We start from the raw sequence: 18593 nt of genomic DNA on the forward strand, positions 1-18593 counted from the left end.
CTGCAATCTGACCTGTTAGAAAGAATAAAGGTTGCTCAGACGACGGATCCAGAGTTAGTGAAAATCCGAGATGAGGTATTGGCTGGTCAAGCCAAAGACTTTTCAGTGTCAGATAGTGGGATGCTTTTGTATAAAGCCAGGGTTTGTGTTCCGAACAGTGTGGAATTGAGAAACGAGATCTTTGAGGAGGCTCATTCTACTCCATATTCTCTGCATCCCGGCACCACCAAGATGTACCAAGATTTGAAACCGTACTTCTGGTGGAGCGGTATGAAGAAGAATTTGGTAGAATTCGTATCGAGATGCCTCACCGTCGGCGGATCAAGGCCGAACATCGAGACCCGGCGGGGTTGTTGCAGCCTCTAACCCTACCAGAATGGAAATGGGAGGATATTACGATGGATTTTGTGGTCGGGTTACCTAGGACCACGGGTATGTATGATTCCATCTGGGTAGTGGTGGACCGATTTACGAAATCTGCTCATTTTCTGCCGGTCAGAACAACATTTTCAGTGGATCAGTTGGCAGAACTGTACGTCAGGGAGATAGTGAGACTTCACGGGGTACCTAAGTCTATAGTTTCGGACAGGGATCCGAAATTCACCTCCAAATTTTGGCAAAGTTTGCAACGGGCAATGGGTACGAAGCTGAAATTCAGTACAGCATTCCATCCTCAGACAGATGGTCAGTCCGAAAGGACAATTCAGATATTGGAGGATATGTTGAGAGCCTGTGTTATGGACTTTGAGGGTTCATGGAGTAAATATCTGCCATTGATAGAATTTTCGTACAACAACAGTTATCAGAGTACGATAGGGATGGCACCCTATGAACTGTTGTACGGTAGAAAGTGTAGATCCCCTATCCACTGGGATGAGACAGGGGAGAGGAAATACCTAGGTCCGGAGTCAGTTCAGCGGACCAATGAGGCAATAGAAAAGATAAAAGCTAGAATGCTTGCCTCACGGAGCGGACGAAGAGTTACGCGGTCCGAAACGTAGAGATGTTGAGTTCCGAGTAGGGGACCATGTGTTTTTGCGAGTATCTCCGATGAAGGGGATTAAACGTTTCGGGAAAAGAGGCAAGTTATGCCCTAGGTTTACAGGACCTTTCGAGATTCTCGAGAAGATAGGTCAAGTGGCATATCGGTTAGCATTGCCTCCAGCCTTATCAGCAGTGCACAACGTATTTCATGTCTCAATGTTGAGAAAATACGTTTCAGACCCCTCTCATATACTCAGTTATGAGAGCCTTCAGCTTCAGTCAGATATGTCTTATGAGGAACAGCCAGTGCAGATCCTGGATAGAAAGGATAAAGTCCTTCGGAATAAGACCATAGCATTGGTCAAGGTTCTCTGGAGAAACAGCAAGGTGGAGGAAGCCACCTGGGAGCTTGAGTCAGATATGCGAGCTCAATATCCAGAGTTATTCAGGTTAGATTTCGGGGACGAAATCCTTTTAAGGGGGGAATAGTTGTAAAGCCCGCTTAGTTAATTTGGAAATTAGCAGTTGTTTATGTTTAATCATGAAATTATTTATAGCCATTTAAATAATTTATTATGGATATTTATGGAATTCAGATATGCATGAGTATGTTATCAGTAGCTTTTATATTTCGCATTTCCGGTGTCCGGTATTTTGGAACTCGGCGTTTGGCTCAATAGGAATCACAACTTAGTATGTTAGTAATTTGGGGACGGGTTTTAGACATTGGGAATGTCGGGAATGGCCGGGAATTTAGAATGTCCCAAAAATACCCCTTTAGTATGAGTTTCATGATTTTATGGTGGAGGGGCAAAATGGTCTTTTTGCCCCATTAGTGTTTTGTCTTTTGTGGCTTTATGAGATGGAAAAATAAATGTTTATTTTTATTATTCATGGCTGAAATAAATGAATAAATGTGATTATATTCCTCTTTTCTCAAGCATTCATCACTTAGTCAAAAAAATTAAGAAAATTTCAAACACTCAAAGCTCTCTCTTTCTCCCTCTTTTCGGCCAAGGCTTGGCTGCTAGGGCAGGGATTTTTCTCCTCCAATTCTTGTGATTTCCATCTCATCTTTGTGTAATCTAATCAAGGTGTGATCTCTTAGAACTTCCTTTTGTGTTTTCTTGAGTTTTAAGTAAATTTAATGAAATGCATGCATGTTTTGGATAGATTGTTGTTGCTGTGATTCTGTGGTTAATTGTTGTGGTGTAAGCATGTTAAATTGAAATGAATTAAGCTATGTTAGAAGCATGTAGGTTAGATTGTTAAAGCTTGGAAATTTTCTATGCAAAATGTGTGATTTTGATGAAATTAGTGTGATTATGTTTCTGTGAATTGCTGGGTGTTCTTGTATGTTTTCAGAGATGTTTATATGCTTACTTGAGTAGAATTAAATAGGTTAGGATGCATGTTAGGTGGTTTTGCTCAAGCTTGAGTTTGGAACTCAAAGCTTGAGCTCCAATGGTGAATTTTGCCTATGTGATTTCTGGGTAGGTTTGATGCTCTAGAATTGTTATTTGGGGCATATAGAACAGGTCTGGAAAGTTTGGGACCAATTGGGTTTGAATTGGTCAAGTTAGGAGATTTTTAGTTGGTCGCACTGCGAGGAACCGAATTCGGTTGAGCATCCGGAATTCCGGATGGGGGTTCGAATTTCCCGAACGGAATTCCGGTTGGGCAACCGGTCTGCCGGTTGGGGGATTTTTCAGAACCCTAGTTTTCCTCGTTTTTGGGTTTTTAGGGGTATTGCCATGCTTTTTATCGATAGGGAAACTTTTAGTTTCAAGTTTTAGTCCCCGGGAAGTGATTTAGCGTGTCACTTATAGCGTTGTGATTTTTATGGTTTAGGAGCCGATGTCCAGTTCGGCTTCGGTTCCGGTCGGGTTGGCCGCACACACGAAATCGGAATCCAGGTAAGATTAGTATAACAGTATGCATATGTAGATTACATGTTTAGCGTGCATGTAGGAAGCCTGCTAGATTACATTAGATATGTATTTAGGCTTCGAACCATCCAACCCTGTCACGTCGGTACGAGTGGAGTATGACCGGCCGGAGTATGACCGGTTCGACCGATCAGTCGACACTTGGTTGGTGGTTCGATCATTGACCTATCCCGTCGGTACGAGTGGAGTATGACCGGCGGCGGAGTATGACCGGTTCGACCGATCAGGAGGATACTTGTCAATAGTACCGTCCCCTGAACGTTCAAAACTCAGTACCATGTTGGACATGGCGGTAGTGCTCAGTACCATGTTGGACATGGCAGTAGCGGGACTCAGTATCGTGTTGGACACGGCAGTCAGTTTCATGTATGATATTATTATGCTTTTCTTACTGAGTCTGTCGACTCACAGTTTACGTTCATGTGTAGGTAAAGGCAAGGCAGTTGCTGATGGACCGTGAGCGAGCTTATGAGATTGTACATGTCGGGGCGGTTAGGCCTGGAGCGTACGATCCTCGGGACAGCACGGCTGAGATTTTTGTAACTGTCGTTAGACGACTTTCATTTTGATGTAAAAGTTAATCAGTTAAAACTTTTGTAAATATTTTATAAATCGGGATCCCGAGACTTTTGTCAAATGGTTTATAAGTTTAATGAAAAAGCAAAATTTTAATTAATCACGTTTTTCCATAAACCTCGTTGATTAGCAACGAGCTGCACAGTACGTTTAAAAATCACGTAATACGCCTAAGATAGTTAGGGTGTTACACAGACTCTGTTAGTATTTGGTAAAAAAACCAACCCTCTTTTCTTGTAAATAATCTTTTGACCAGGTCACCTTTCATACTTCTGCAAACACTCCAAAAGCACAGAAGCTTCACTAATCGAAGAAGAAGAAAATGACATCATTTGCATAGAAAAGGTGAGACAAAGGCGAAGTACCACGAGAAATCTTAATCCCAAAGATCTCTCATAACTACTCAGCTCTCAAAACCAGCTTAGAGAGGACTTTGCTACAAAGAATGAACAGAACAGGTGAAAGGGGATCCCTCTGTCTAAGACCACGATTAGGATTGAAGGGAGCCAACAGAGCACCATTGAGGAGGATCGAGAAACTAACTGAAGTCACGCAAGCCATAAGAAGAAGAAAAGCCTTTTGATTAAAACCATTTGCCTTTAACATACGTCGAAGGAAATACAATTCAATACGGTCATTCATATCCGTTTTAACCGCCCTAAGACCCTTTTTTGCCTTTTTACCTATAATGAAACGAAGAACTTCTTATGCCATAAGAGAGCACTCAACAATCCATCTCCAATGAATAAAAGCAAATTGATTAGGAGAAACAAGTCTATCAATGATTTCTTTGAGACGATTCATGAGAAATGATTTTGTAACCGAAATTACATAAGCTTATCAGACGGAATTAATCAAGCCCAACAACATTCTCCACCTTCGAGATCAGATAGAGGAAGGTGTGATTCATTTGTTTTTGCAGCAAACTAGTCCTAAAAATCTCCTTGACCATGCATTACACCTAGCCACCCACAATATGCTAATAATTTGGTAAAAAAATACCAGAGAATCCATCCAAGCTTGGGGCCTTCAATGGGTGCAACTTGAACACTATTTTATGGATTTATTCATCGTTTTCCTCCTCATAAATAAAATCTAAGAATAAAATCTCGAAATCATTGTCAATCACTGGGTTTGATGTATGGAAAACCTCAGCAAAATTAGCTAGAAAATAATCTCCAATCATTCTTCGATCTCAAATTTAGATCCAGGCAAAGATTCAATACAACAAATTCGATTACGCCTTCTTCGAATCAAAGTTAAATGGAAAAACTTCGTGTTCCCATCTCCATATCGCAGCCAACATTCTTGAGATTTTTATTTCCAAACTCGCTCCATTTTATTCTCCATATCCAAAATATCAAGTTGTAAAGTCACTTCTTCTTCCAGACTTGATTGGGAAAAAGCCACACTCTGGCATAAAGATAACTTTTGTTTGAGCTCTCTCAATTTTCTATCACAAAACCTGAAACTTCGTTGATTCCAAATCTTAAGAGCCTTCTTCGTATTGCTAATTTTTTCGATTATGATAACACTATGATTGCCTTGCACTGTTGAGCACCAAGCTTCTAATATGACCTCTCAACATTGGGGGCTAGAGATCCACACTTTCATGAACCTAAGATGAAATTTAAGCTTTTCCCCAACATCCCACAGTTTCACAAGTAAAGGCGCATGATTTGAGCTTAAGATCAAATAATAAATAACTTCAACCTCAAAAAAAATCTAAGCACCATTGTGTATCCGTAACTACTCTATCAAGGCGCTTTCAAACCCTTTAATTGGAAATTTTGGAATTTTGCCATGCAAAAGACCCCTTCAAATCCCAAGTCAACACCTTCTGTGTTAAATAAGAAGTCTCTAAGTAAGTCCCCTTCTCTATAGTGAAACTTGCACTCATCTTCTTTTTCAGAATCATCAAGGATGACGTTAAGATCTTCCATCATCATCCAGTGATCAAAGTAATCTTGGATTTTTCTGTGATCTTCAAATTGTTGTAACTGGTCTCGTACACACAAAAGAGATTCCATTTAGCATACCTAAGTGCAGGGGAAACTTTAGCTTTGAAACCTAACTCAAAAACTTCCTCCATTTCCAACTATAATCCTGATCTCCACGATAAATAATAGCCTCCCGCAGTCCCCAAAGCTGAAATACAACAACTATTGATAAAGCCTAGTCGATTCAGAACTTGAACTATTACCTCGACACCTACCTTAGTCTCCGAAAGGAAAAGAACGTCCACTTCCGCTTCCCGAATCAAACCCCGAAGGGTTCGTTCTGCCACAGGCCTTCATAACCCACGATAGTTCCAAGATAGGTACCTCATTAGAGAGGTGGGGGCATGCTTCTAGCCGCCTCCTCGCCAACACCAAAATTTTGATCATAGTGAACTATGACATCAATACAACTTGCCAATAAATTAGTGATATTACCTGAGATACCATCACCTCTGCTACTCGTCAATTTCCTACAACGACGAGTCTTTACCCCTGATGATTTCCTTCTCACCGAGCTCTCAACCTCACCTTTAATCTTTTGTCTTCGACCTTTAATTTTCGAATGATCTCCCGAATCAGTGAAACCCTGCGAGAAAACCAGATTAGCTTCTAGGCTTTACAGAGCTTCCTCAACTGGGATAGAATTCACTTCGGCTTCCAATTTCTCAGTGACTTCCGTGATCGAACACCTGCTAAAGCTTGGTACATGGGTATACCAAGTATGAGCTTTGCAGTTTCGAGTACCTAGTAGATCAGGTGGATTTGAGATAATTGATTATTGAGCTTTGTATTTATCCATAGCCTCCGGCCTAATCAATTTCATAAACAAGTCTTGTTTCTCAGGTTTATCAATAGGCCAACAAACCGGAGTAGGTTCAAGGAAAAGATGGAGCTTACGGGATTGAAAAATCCATTCATGAGGAATTTCTATAGATTAGACAATAGAAGGCCCAACATCTGGGATCTCGCCAAGGGCAAAATCAGATTGAGAAAGTCCAAAAATTGTAGGACTAAGAGCATGTTTGGCATGCATACTAAAAAACAGTTTTTTGTGTTTTAAAACAAAAAACTATTTTTAAAAACAAGGTACATGTTTGGCCAAAAATTTTAAAATCAATTTTTTGAAAACAGAGTTAAAAAAAACAAAAATTATAAAAACACCCCTAACTTGTTTTTAGAAAACAATTTTTTGTTTTTTGTTTTTATTTTCTATTTTTCTCTTTCAAAAGAAGATGCAGAGAACATTGAGCGGCTACCTATTGGGCGGCTAGGGTTTCGGCTGCTACAGAGAAGATTGAGCCAGGTTCGTATGTCTTCCTTCCTTGCATTCTTTGCTTTTCATTGTTTTTCTTTCTCCCATGAATCTGAACTGTTGTTAGGGTTTGATTTATTTGATAGAGCTTCGTTCGGTATTGCGTTCGACATAGACGGTCTCAAGCTCTTAAACGATTATACAACAACTCTGGTCTAAATTTTACTTCAAAACAACTCTCTTTTCTTATGATTTTCCTTAGTAACTTTTTTAATCGTTTCTTTCTTCTTTGACAGGTGCTTTGAGAATTCCTTATATATTATTGACCAATGGTGAGTTGTTTGACTAAACAGATTAAATACACTCCTAATGATTTGATTGTTTGCTTGTATTTTATTATGTAATCTGGATTGGTGTAAGTCTTGTTGAATTTTCTTCAACAGGAGGTGGTTTTAGTGAATCAAAGAGAGCTCTTGAGTTAAGTAAACTCTTGGGTGTTCATATTTCACCTTCACAGTTACTCTAAATTTGATAATGTTGGTTGACCCTTTTGCTTTTACTTTTTCTTTTTCCAATTTTAGATCTTTGTTGACTACTTGGTCAATAGTGATTTCTCAATAATGAGTATATTTTTCATCATTGAACTCCAAAGGGGTGAATTATGTCTCTTCAAATTACATCAGAAGCTTGTTCATTTAGCAAGTTTTTTACCTATGCTGGTTTGATGAATTATTGAGTGTTAGTGAACAGATAGCCATCTTTGTAGATTATCTATTAAATGTAGTTATTATGATGATAAGAGTAGCATGCAGCTTGAGTCATAAAAAATAAAAGTCAACACACTTAAAACTTCAATTTCAGGGTGGCGATTTATACTTACAGAAGAAATGGATCAGTGTAAAATATGTGTGTATATGTTATGTGACTCCTTCGAATGAGAGAGTGTAGAAAGTAGTTGAGATTATATGAGAGAGAACTGACCCTGTATGCACACTAGATATGATCATAAGACTTGATTGAGTCACTATTTAAAGACAAAATAGCAATCTTAGTACAAAATAAGATATATTGGTCCTATGTTAATTCAGATGTCAAAATCATGTTTGCCCATATAATATACTTGGAATAATTCTAATGATCTCAGCCTGGAGACTCCGCCCAGTTTGAGGATAATAAGAATATAACATGTATTAGAAGTAATATAATGAAGAATATTACTTTTAATTGTCCAATACCTGTGTTTGTTTTGATGATCTAAAGAAAAACAGTGGCTACAAACTAGATTACATCTCGGTAAATTTGTCTGTACTTTCATAAGAAATGTAAGATTCTTTTGTTCAAAGATCTGTGTTTGTAAATTGTAATATACTAATTGCTGTTTCTGTTTAAATTAGCTTATCAATATTAACTTTCACTACTACAGTAATTATATTCATATGTGAGAAAAGCTCTACTTATACTCTTTGGTGCTTTGGTTTGATTGTAATATAACAGGATTTGATGCCTACTTAGTGGGTGGATGTGTTAGAGATTTGATCCTGAAAAGAACACCTAAAGATTTTGATGTCATTACCACTGCTAATCTTAAGCAGGTAATTCAATTTTGCACTGTTTTGAGATTTGTTATCCCCCCACTTTTTGTTGATTACTGATCTCTTATTATAGATTAGGAGTCGATTTCATAAAGCACACATTGTTGGACAACGATTCCCAATATGTATGGTGCATGTTCGAGGTTCTATAATCGAGGTTGGTTGGTTGGTGCTGCATTTTTTGTTTTTAAACTATTAAAAACCATAACAAAAACAAAATGTGAAATGAATCTAAGTGGAGAAGTTTGAAGGGTAGGTTTGCAGGTGTACCTCTAAGTCTAACCATATATTTTATTTGTGAATACTTTGATTAACCATGCATTTGGCTTTGTTGATCTTCTGTTTACCAGAATTGGCATGATTCAAGATGCATTTGAGAAGGGTCTAATCGCACCAAAAAAGGTTAGCATAATAATTTTCCATGTATTGTATTAAGTGGTTTCTCTTGGTTCATAGATTTCTTACCAATGACGTATTTTTTTTTTAAATTAATTCAGTTACTTTTACATGTTACGGTTTGATGTTAAAAAGTTATTTGATGCAATTATGATAATCTAGTTATAGAAAAAATAAAAGGGTCATTTAATTTTGTGCTAGATTTGAAATATGGCCAGTGAAAGTGTAGAGATTGATGATGCTTGTTTATGGGGATCAACTATAGAAAAGATTTTTATAGATATTATGGTTGATGAAGTGAATAAAGGGAATATGAAAAATGGTCAATTTAGCTCAAATTTATGGAAGAAAATTCTTGAGGACTTGCAATGCAAAAGTAAGCGGAATTACTCAATGAAACAAGTTAAGCAAAAGTTTAATAGGTTACGTACTAAGTATCGCGAATTTAATGAGCTACGAAAACACACCGGATTTGGATGGGATGGTCCAACACAAACTGTGGTTGCTCCAGATGAAATATGGGAGAATTATTTGAGGGTAAGAATTAATTTAGTCAATTTTTTATTTAGAAATTAGTCTTAAATAAAGTTGATAAAAATAGTTTTTTTTTTTATTATAGGCACACCCAAAGGCGGCAATCTATCGCAAGAAAGGATGTGATCATTATGTATTGTTGGAACTAATTTTTAGTAAGTCTACTGCTAGTGGTAAATTCCATCGGTCTGCTGCTTTAGGTCCACCAAACACCGATGATGAAAAAGAAATTGAAAATGACTCTGAGCGCATAGGCCTGAATGACATTGATGATAGTGCTAGTTTTATGGGCACTCGGCTTGTTGATGAAGTTTTTAGAAGTGAAGCAAAAACTTCTGTAACAAGTACAGAGCGAAAAGCTAAAAGACAAAGATCAGAACAAATGAGTGCTGCAATTGCTGCTTGGACGGAAGTAGCTAAAGTAAGAGTTGAGACAACTTTAGCTAAAGCTGAAAAAAATAAAAATGCAATTGAAGGGGGAAGTGGAAATGATGAATTTTCTGTCACAAAATGTATGCAAGTACTTGAAGGAATAGAGGGAGTTAGTGATGATGTCTACATGAAAGCTGTGGAGAAGTTGCGAGTTTGGAGAGAGACCTTTATTAATATGTCTACTCTTAGAAGGAGAGCTTGGCTAGATAGATTAGTTTAATAATTCATAATAGGATATTTGATAATGGAGTTGAGTTCGTTCTAGTTTTATGTGTGATTGATATTATTTCAATATGTTATACTAAGATAATCTAGTAAAGACTTTGTTATAATTTTCATATATAAGTTTTTCTTCGTTTTTCTAAGTAATTATGTATGTCAATATAATTTTTGCAGGACCAATCAAATGGATGACTCTAGCTCATCTTCTTCTTCAGATAGCGATTTTGATGACTTCACAGATTTCTTAATGTTTTACTTTTTAAATGATTACAATGAGACATTTAATGAAAAAGTGCCTCAAAGAACATCTGTGTTAAGTGGTGAAGATTTTGTCAAAGAGTTATTAGGTGGTCACGAGAGAACATGTTATGAATTATTGCGGATGGATAAAAATGTATTTAATGAATTGTGTACTTGTGTAAAACAGAAAAATTACATTAAAGACACGCGAGAGATTAAAGTTGAAGAGGCAATGGCTATCTTTCTTATAATTGTTGGGCAAAATATGGGCATGAGATTTGTAGCTGACCGATTTCAACATTCACTTGAAACTATTGATAGGCACTTCCATTCAACATTGAAGGCAATATGTAAATTAGGGAAGGATATCATTCGCCCAACTCAAACTCCTCTTCCTTCACGTATTATCAATTCCTCAAAATATTATCCATGGTTTCAGGTAATTCACTAAATTCATTATAATATACCTTCACATTTTCTTATATTATTTGTGTATAAATATTTATCGGTAATTAATAGTTTTGTATTATCAGAATTGTATTGGTGCAATTGATGGAACTCATGTGAGTGCATGTGTCCCTCAAGATAAGCAAGTCAGCTATAGAGGTCGGAAAGGTGTAGTAACACAAAATGTCTTGTGTGCTTGTAATTTTGACATGTTTTTTACTTTTGTATCTGCCGGTTGGGAAGGTACCGCAAATGATTCCAGGATATTTATAGATGCAATTACAAAACCAGAATATAAATTTCCATTGCCCAAAGAAGGTATTGAAAGCCTAATATGGATTTTTTTTTTATGTGATGATGCATATACTAATTATTCTTTTTGGCATATTAGGTGAATATTACGTTGTGGATTCTGGATTCCCATGTACAAAAGGTTTTCTTCCACCATATCGTGGCGAAAGATATCACTTGCAAGAATATAATAATGGAGGTAATCGACCACGTGGTAAGAAGGAACTGTTCAATTATAGGCATTCTTCATTAAGGAATGTGATTGAACGATGTTTTGGTGTGTTGAAAGCACGTTTTCCTATACTGAAGATGATGCCACGTTACAAATTGAGTCGACAAACTTTGATAGTTATTGCTTGTTGCACTCTTCATAATTTTATTCGTCAACGAACACATCATGATCATATGTTTAGAGAATGGGAAGAAAAAGAATTTGAGGAAGAAGACAACACAGAAAGAGCTAGCACCAGTGTATCAAGATCTGAAGTGAATTTATCAGATGAATCTGCTGCAGCTATGGCACGCAGTCGGGATCGTATTGCTCAAGCTATGTGGAGTGCTTATACAAACAGGAATTAGTTTACTATATTTCAATATGGGAGAATATTTTAGTATTAAAATTATCGTTTTAGACATATTGTACTTAATGATAATTTTAGATTAATTATTATTTTTTTTTAAAAAAAAGAAAATTAAAACTATATAGATGTTATTTTTTTTTTTTTTGGAAGGAGATGTTTATTTTTTTAATTATATAAAATTGAATAATAAAAAAATATTTTAGGATGCTATAATAAAAAAAAATAGAAAAAAAAACTAATAAAATTAAAATTAAAAAATTGTTTTCAAAAAACAAATTATTTTACATCATCCAAACATGTTTTTTGTTTTTTGTTTTTGGAAAACTGTTTTTAAAAACATTAGCCAAACAACTCCACTTTTTAAAAACTACAAAAAACTGTTTTTATTTTTTGTTTTGAGAACATAATTTTAAAAACAAAAACACAAAACATTGCCAAACATGCACTAAATTTTTATTAGTAGTAATTTTGAACATTTTGTTTTCTAAATCAGGCACTACTTCCCTTAAAAAAAAAAGTAAGAACAAAAAAAGATAAAAAAAAAAACTAAAAAACTAGACTCTACTTAATTCATCAATATTTGGCAAGCCGAAAAGCATTCTTAGATGGATCCAAACTTCAAACTTTGCGAGAATAAATTATGTGCCCCATGAGCTTCCTTTCTAGGATTAATTTTAAACAATACTTTGTTCTTGTAGTTTTGCAAATTCAAAATTTTAGAAGTTACATACATATCACAACGTGACTTTTATCTCCTAGCTAAAAGATGAAACCAACTAAACTCTATGACTAATCTATCATTATCATGATAATCTCAAAAGACAACAGCATAAGATTAAAAAAAAAATACAAATTTTATTGGTTTTTATACTATCTGATAAAAAATATTTAAAAAAAATATATTTAAAAAAAAAATCAAGAAAAAGTTAAAAAATATATATATATAAAAAAAAACATAAGTAGGAGTAACTAATTATCATAAGAATAACTAGTTACTTTATACTATTTTTCCCATTTTTTTATTTTTGTTCTAAATTTTTTCCATAAAATAATTTTATCGAAAAAAACTACATTTTTGTAAACTTACAACTTAAAAACCATAAAAAATGAAAATTCAAAAAAAAAATAAAATTACACAACATCTTTGTTTCAGGTGTTAGTGTGAAAAAGACTAAAATGTGAATAAGTTTTCACAAATAAGCTACCTTAATTTTGGAAGGTGAGTTCTATTTGTCAACTTTGAATAATGTATTTTTGTGATTTAGAAAATTCAGTATATATAGCTTAAGCAAGTACAACCTATAAAAGCTTTTACAAAAAGCATGAATTGATTATTAAGCAACCCATATTTTTTCTTTCTTGACATTAGACTTCCTGTCTAATCTAAAACTATAAGGACATAAAAACACCATAACAATTATTATATAAGTACTCGAATCTCAGACCAAGTTTGACATTTTTGGTGTATTTGAAAGTAATTGTAGAATTACCAAACACTATAATTACAAATATTGTAAAATACAATGTGTATTTGGCTGTAAACTGTGATTACATATAAATTCTTATTTTCATATTTTATAAATAAATATTAATTATATAGAAAAATAACATTAATTATCTAAAAATAGTAATAGTTTTGTACTTAGACTCAATTCTCATGAAAATCATAAAAATTAGAAAATAATTGACACCCTTCAATTATCCCCAATTACAAACACATCAAATCTGGTAACTACTCCGAATTACACTCAATTCCAACTAAACACTTACTTTCCAAACAATGTTTAAGTTAAGCTACAATTTAATGTCAATTTATGATAATTTGACCTTGCATAGCTGCATGTCTTTTGTCAAAGTTGTTTGGCCAACTACTTCTAATACTAACTAAGATTTCGTTTTTTCTTTATAAATGTAAATTATGATCAAAACCTATGAAAACAACATTCAATTTTAGAAATTCACAGTTAATTAAGTGGTAAACATTGATGATGACAATGACAATACTAGGGGAAGAATTTATAAATAAAAGCGATATGAGTAGTTTGACAATCAATTTGCCTAATTCAACTATTTAACTAAGAAAAATAAACAAGTGGATTACAATACGCTCAACCTCGTAACCTAAGGTCCATGTACACCCCAAAATATCGAGATATTTAAACTATCGAACTGACACCAAGCTATACGAGCAGCCATATGAATGCAACCTTGGACACCGACTTTTGGAAGCTCGCTCTTTGCAAAGTAGGTTGCTTGTAAAGAGCGAGCTTCTAAAAGACAACTTTGAGGTTTCTCAAGGTTATCTTTATGTGTGGCATTCGAGCCATATACCGACACTAGGAAATATTATTCAATTTACTTCAAAGAGTGGAATATTCAATGAACATGTATAACTGAATTTAGTCAGAAAAATATTGCTTACTTTTATGATACATGATTCAGTATAATACAGGTTTGTTTGATAGAGTACCTTTCTAGAGCTAATTCCATAGGCACCCATGTGAATGTTCCTTTACAAACGCAGAAAGTAAGATTTACCCATGGCTTCTGGGATCAACAACTTGGTGAACCTTTCTGGCTTCAGCACTTGAATACTGTCCAACTACTCGGGCATGGGGCACCGAGGCTTCTCCTCGAGCAAGGGCTTCCACATTCTCAAGCAGGTATTTTTGTGGAAGCCTTCCCACTACATTGCCTTCTTCATTTCCTTCTTTGTCAAGGAATGAAAAGTGTGGTATACCCTCAACACCGAACTCGTCAAGCTCTTGTTCCCACTTTGTGTTGTCAACATTAAGCACAACAAAGTTCACCCGATCCCTGATGAGAAGAAACCAGGAAAAAAGAATCAATGCCCATGACCACAAAAACTTCACCTAAAACAGAAAAGTTTAGAATTGGATTGATAATGAATAGCAAGCTACAGCATAAAACTTTACTTGTACTCCTGCTCAACTTTGTAAACATCTGGTGCTAATTCGCGACATACTTCACACCAGTCTGCATAGAACTCCACAACAGTAGGCTTCCCATTTGAAAGAGCCTAAGGAATCGACCAACAAATCTATCTATTACATAAATTTACACAGCATTCATTGATACACCAGAAAATACTTCACCTGATGCATTATGAGAGAAAATAACAGAACGAAAACAAATCTACAAATGCGGATGATAAACTAACAAATAGCATTGCTGCTATATGGTATATGGAAATGAAAACATTGCTTCTGTAAGAGATGGATAAAAGGGCGACTTCCAAAGTCTATATTTTCCCCAAATAAGACTAGGAAGGCTATGGAATACGGCATAGACAATCATAATGCCAATTAAGAACCTCAAATTTTGATTAACGAGTCCTGAAATTTTGTCATTGAACCATATATTACTAAATTATACTGCATACAATCATTAAGATATGCCATATAAACAAGTCCACCACATCTTAAGAAAGAGAAATTCAATTGAGTTCTTCACACCGGCCTACCTACTAAACCCGATGTCCATGATGAGCTAGAACTAAAATGAGAGGGGTTGTATTAACTTATTGACAAACCTCTTCATAAGGTAACGCAGTAGCTGCTATGTCCTTCAAAGAAACACCAAAATCCAGCCTGCCTGATAAGAAAAGTCCCACAGCTGCAAGAGTAGAAACCACTGCTATTTGCTTGTTGAGACCTTTGCTTGGAAATTCTGGAAAGCCAGAACCTTGGGCAGAACTGGTAGCTTGGCTACTGCTCTCATTGCTTACTGAGCTAGGCTCAACAGGCAACTTCTTCTGAAACAATGATAATAGCTTTCACTTTTTGATATAATTGGTAAACTAGATTATCAGCCATAGAATCAACACAGGTAAAACAAATCAAATTCAAATATGGAAGAAAAAACCCAAGTCCAAAAGGCCAAAATGCATCCAGAAAAGAAGGAAAAACCAATTTTGAAAACACAAACTAATATTGATCATATAGATTCAGTAATACTTTGAGTGTTGGTTTACTCCTAGAACTAAGAAGAGGAAGATAGAAATAGAAACATAAAGAATAGAGAGAATAAGGAATTCATATATTCTTTATTAATAATTGGTAAATTTATACAAAGCTAATGTTAGGTTGTATCGTTCAGCAACTTCAAAGTTCCCAACTTTATATTACCATAATACCAAAATCATATCTTCATACAAACTAAAGACATTTCCACAAACAAAAAAAAATACCAAAATTATTGCAAAGGGTACATTCCTAAACTCCAATTTCTGTAAATTAAGAGGTGCAGATACCAAAATTCATGCTCAATGGCTAAATGCCCAGAAAAAAATAATAAAACCCAAAATCTTTGCAAGTAGAGGGAAAAGGAAGAGATAAGGCTTACCACAGTGGAGGGTTGGGGTTCGGTGGGTTCAGGAGTCGTTTGACATGAAACGATGTGTCGTTTGTGGGTCTTGGTCTGGAAATGAACAGAGGTTTTTACTAGGGACTGGGAATTTGGAAAACAGGTTTGGAATCTATGAAAAGCTATGGGATTGGTGGCCACACGAGCCATTAGAGCTTCTTCAATTCAGTTTTTCCAGTTCTCTTTCTCTGCTAATTAAACTAACAGATATTCAATCAATAATAACATATTATATTATTCCCATGGCAATGACTTTTATTATTATTATTATTATTATTATTATTATTATTATTATATTTTTTTTTGTTGCTGTCCTCAATTAACTTATTATTAGTTTTATTTGTAAATAAAGCAACAATTAATATTTTAATTTAAAAAAAATTATAGCCAAGCAAAAGCAATATTTTATTTTTATTTTGGCATTGTTGTTTTTGATATCTTTCAAGCTTGGAATTCTTTTTCTTCTGTCACAATAAACCATTTTAAAAGGATTAAAAAATGTTAGTGCTTTTTTTTTTTTTTAAAACATATGTTCATTAAAAAAAATTAGACCTCCCGGTTAGGATATTCATAAAAATAGATACTACGGCTAGACGCCTAAAATGATTAATGATTATAGGTAAAAGCTCACTTAAACATATATATACTATAAAGTTACAAGTTCTCACAGTAATACAAAATAAATAACTAATAAAAGAAGAAATGATTCTATTACAAAATAAAGAATAATTCCTAATTGGCCTTTATCTTTTCATGCTTCTTAAGTTTGGTGGTCTCGAACTTCTCCCGTGCCTCTAATTTGACATTTTGGTTGTACATTTTTTAGATTTCTTTGTGTTACAATATAAATTAATGAAGAGCTTATTAGGAGCTCTTTAGAATGAATTAATTAATGCTAGCAAGAGAATGGTAATGTGAAACATTACCTTGTTTGTTTTGAAGGTTTAGCCTTAGAATGTTATTCCCCAAGTAATATAACTACCCTTAAAGAGGGTAATGTTGATACCTTAAAAAATGGTAGGATTGAATTATTATCGTCCATTATATTCATTTGAATAGCATTTTTGAATTAATAAATAAATTTTAATATCAATAATATTATAATTTATTATAAATAAAATATTACGATATATATATTTAGTATGTGAAATCGGTTTTTCTTTTAACTGAGTTATTTTTATATTATTAGCAATAACATATATATATTTATTATAGATAAATTTTATATGGATGGTGTGTATAAATGACATAGCAAACAAAAATAAATAACATAGTGATAAAATATATAGAAATGTTCATTTTAATTAATAAAAAATACAATAAAATTTAATATTTACTAATTAATAAATATATTTCTTTAATAAATAATTATTTTATTTTTATATATAATTAACATTAAATAGATATAATAAAAAACATTTTAATTTTAATTTTTTAAAATAATATATAAGATTCTTATACTCAACCAAACAGTGTAATTTAATTAACAAGAATATGATTACATATTATCCTACACAGTCAAACACAGTTTACACATTTCCCTATAATCATATTCTCCTTCATAATATTCCCTATAATTAAATTACTTTGAACACCTCGTACCAAACGCTCTCTTAGTAATTTATAAATAGTAAGAAAGTTTATAAATATATGATTGTGTAGTTATTATTAAATATAGAATGAGTAAATAGAACTTTAGTTCAATTAAGAGATTTGTTCTGTCTAAAAAAAAAAAAGAAAAACACTGTTACCTATTACTTTGTGCCTTTCTAATAAAAATTTTTTTCCTCTAAAAAAAATATCACTAATCTGTTTAATAAAGAATTGTTATGAGATATGTTGTTGAATTTTAATAATATTATAAATAATATTTCAATTAATAATAATTTGGGCAATTAACATTAACAAAAAAGAAAAAGAAAAATTGAGCAATTTGTTTTCATTTATTTCAAATTGGGTTACAAAGTTATCAACTTGTGAGAGAGATAACGAAAGCAGATAAATAAGACCACCAAAGAGATTTGGAGGCTGTTTGGCTTTACAGTTTAAAAACTGTTTTCTATTTTTTAAAATTGAAAAACAGTTTTTAAAAACTATTAGGAGTCGTTTGGCAAAAAATTTTAAAAACTGTTTTTTAAAAATTGAGTTTTAAAAAATTAGAAAACAGAAAACATCAAAATGTTGTTTTCAATTTTAAAAAACAATTTTTTTTGTCTAACATATTATATTTTATATTTTGCTCACATACTCGGATCCTAGACCCGAAACCATACCCGAACCTAGATCCGGATGGGTTAATGTCATGGTATGATGCTAAAATATTGATTTTTTTTTTGTAAGAGAAAATCTAAAAACAGTTTTTAAAAATTTGTGTCAAACACCATTAAATTTTTAAAATGACAAAAAACTGTTTTCTATTCTCACTTTTAAAAACACAAATTTAAAAACTGAAAACTGAAAACACAACCAAACAAGCTCTTGATTTTCTTGATTGTACTGTATTTGCAATTGTGGCAAGTTATTATATATGGGTAAAGTCCCATATGCTTAATGTGCGGGAAATTTGATGTCTTGTATGGTGTGTACTTATGGATTAAGTATGTTAAACAGATTCATTTTAAATCCAAAAATTGAGCATTGGTCAGTATAAAATGGATTCTAAGGTATCTAATGGTCAATAGTAAAATGGGATTTAAGGTATCTAAAAGGTG

The 18593-nt window shown here is 33.7% G+C and overlaps 4 protein-coding genes across 5 annotated transcripts; 3 read left to right on the forward strand and 1 right to left on the reverse strand.

Moving 5' to 3' along the window:
* Positions 1-1047: 1047 nt before the first annotated feature.
* Positions 1048-3584, forward strand: LOC133032684 (uncharacterized). The gene is made up of 2 exons (XM_061106821.1): positions 1048-1433; positions 3362-3584. Exons 1-2 carry the CDS (start codon positions 1051-1053, stop codon positions 3363-3365), a joined length of 387 nt encoding a protein of 128 aa, XP_060962804.1. The 5' UTR covers positions 1048-1050; the 3' UTR covers positions 3366-3584.
* Positions 3585-6523: 2939 nt separating this feature from the next.
* LOC115714765 (uncharacterized protein At2g29880-like) lies at positions 6524-10378 on the forward strand. The gene is made up of 6 exons (XM_061106000.1): positions 6524-8353; positions 8427-8755; positions 8951-9286; positions 9369-9859; positions 10112-10257; positions 10365-10378. Exons 3-6 carry the CDS (start codon positions 8960-8962, stop codon positions 10376-10378), a joined length of 978 nt encoding a protein of 325 aa, XP_060961983.1. The 5' UTR covers positions 6524-8353; positions 8427-8755; positions 8951-8959.
* On the forward strand, positions 10373-11645 carry LOC133032683 (protein ALP1-like). The gene is made up of 3 exons (XM_061106819.1): positions 10373-10616; positions 10711-10942; positions 11016-11645. The coding sequence occupies exons 1-3, from the start codon at positions 10410-10412 to the stop codon at positions 11492-11494; spliced, it is 918 nt and encodes a 305-aa protein (XP_060962802.1). The 5' UTR covers positions 10373-10409; the 3' UTR covers positions 11495-11645.
* A 2249-nt stretch (positions 11646-13894) lies between these two features.
* On the reverse strand, positions 13895-16129 carry LOC115710240 (thioredoxin-like protein HCF164, chloroplastic). Of its 2 annotated transcripts, none has more exons than XM_030638592.2 (4): positions 15862-16129; positions 15050-15271; positions 14433-14536; positions 13895-14313 (listed from the first exon to the last, which is right to left on the reverse strand). In XM_030638592.2, exons 1-4 carry the CDS (start codon positions 16030-16032, stop codon positions 14031-14033), a joined length of 780 nt encoding a protein of 259 aa, XP_030494452.1. In that variant the 5' UTR covers positions 16033-16129; the 3' UTR covers positions 13895-14030. The 2 variants fall into 2 exon arrangements, with proteins under 2 accessions (XP_030494452.1, XP_060962803.1); XM_061106820.1 differs by having other exon boundaries at positions 15050-15268; positions 15862-16110.
* Between the last annotated feature and the right edge of the window lie 2464 nt (positions 16130-18593).

Source organism: Cannabis sativa, chromosome X (assembly GCF_029168945.1).
Source record: "Cannabis sativa cultivar Pink pepper isolate KNU-18-1 chromosome X, ASM2916894v1, whole genome shotgun sequence".
Lineage (NCBI taxonomy): Eukaryota > Viridiplantae > Streptophyta > Magnoliopsida > Rosales > Cannabaceae > Cannabis > Cannabis sativa.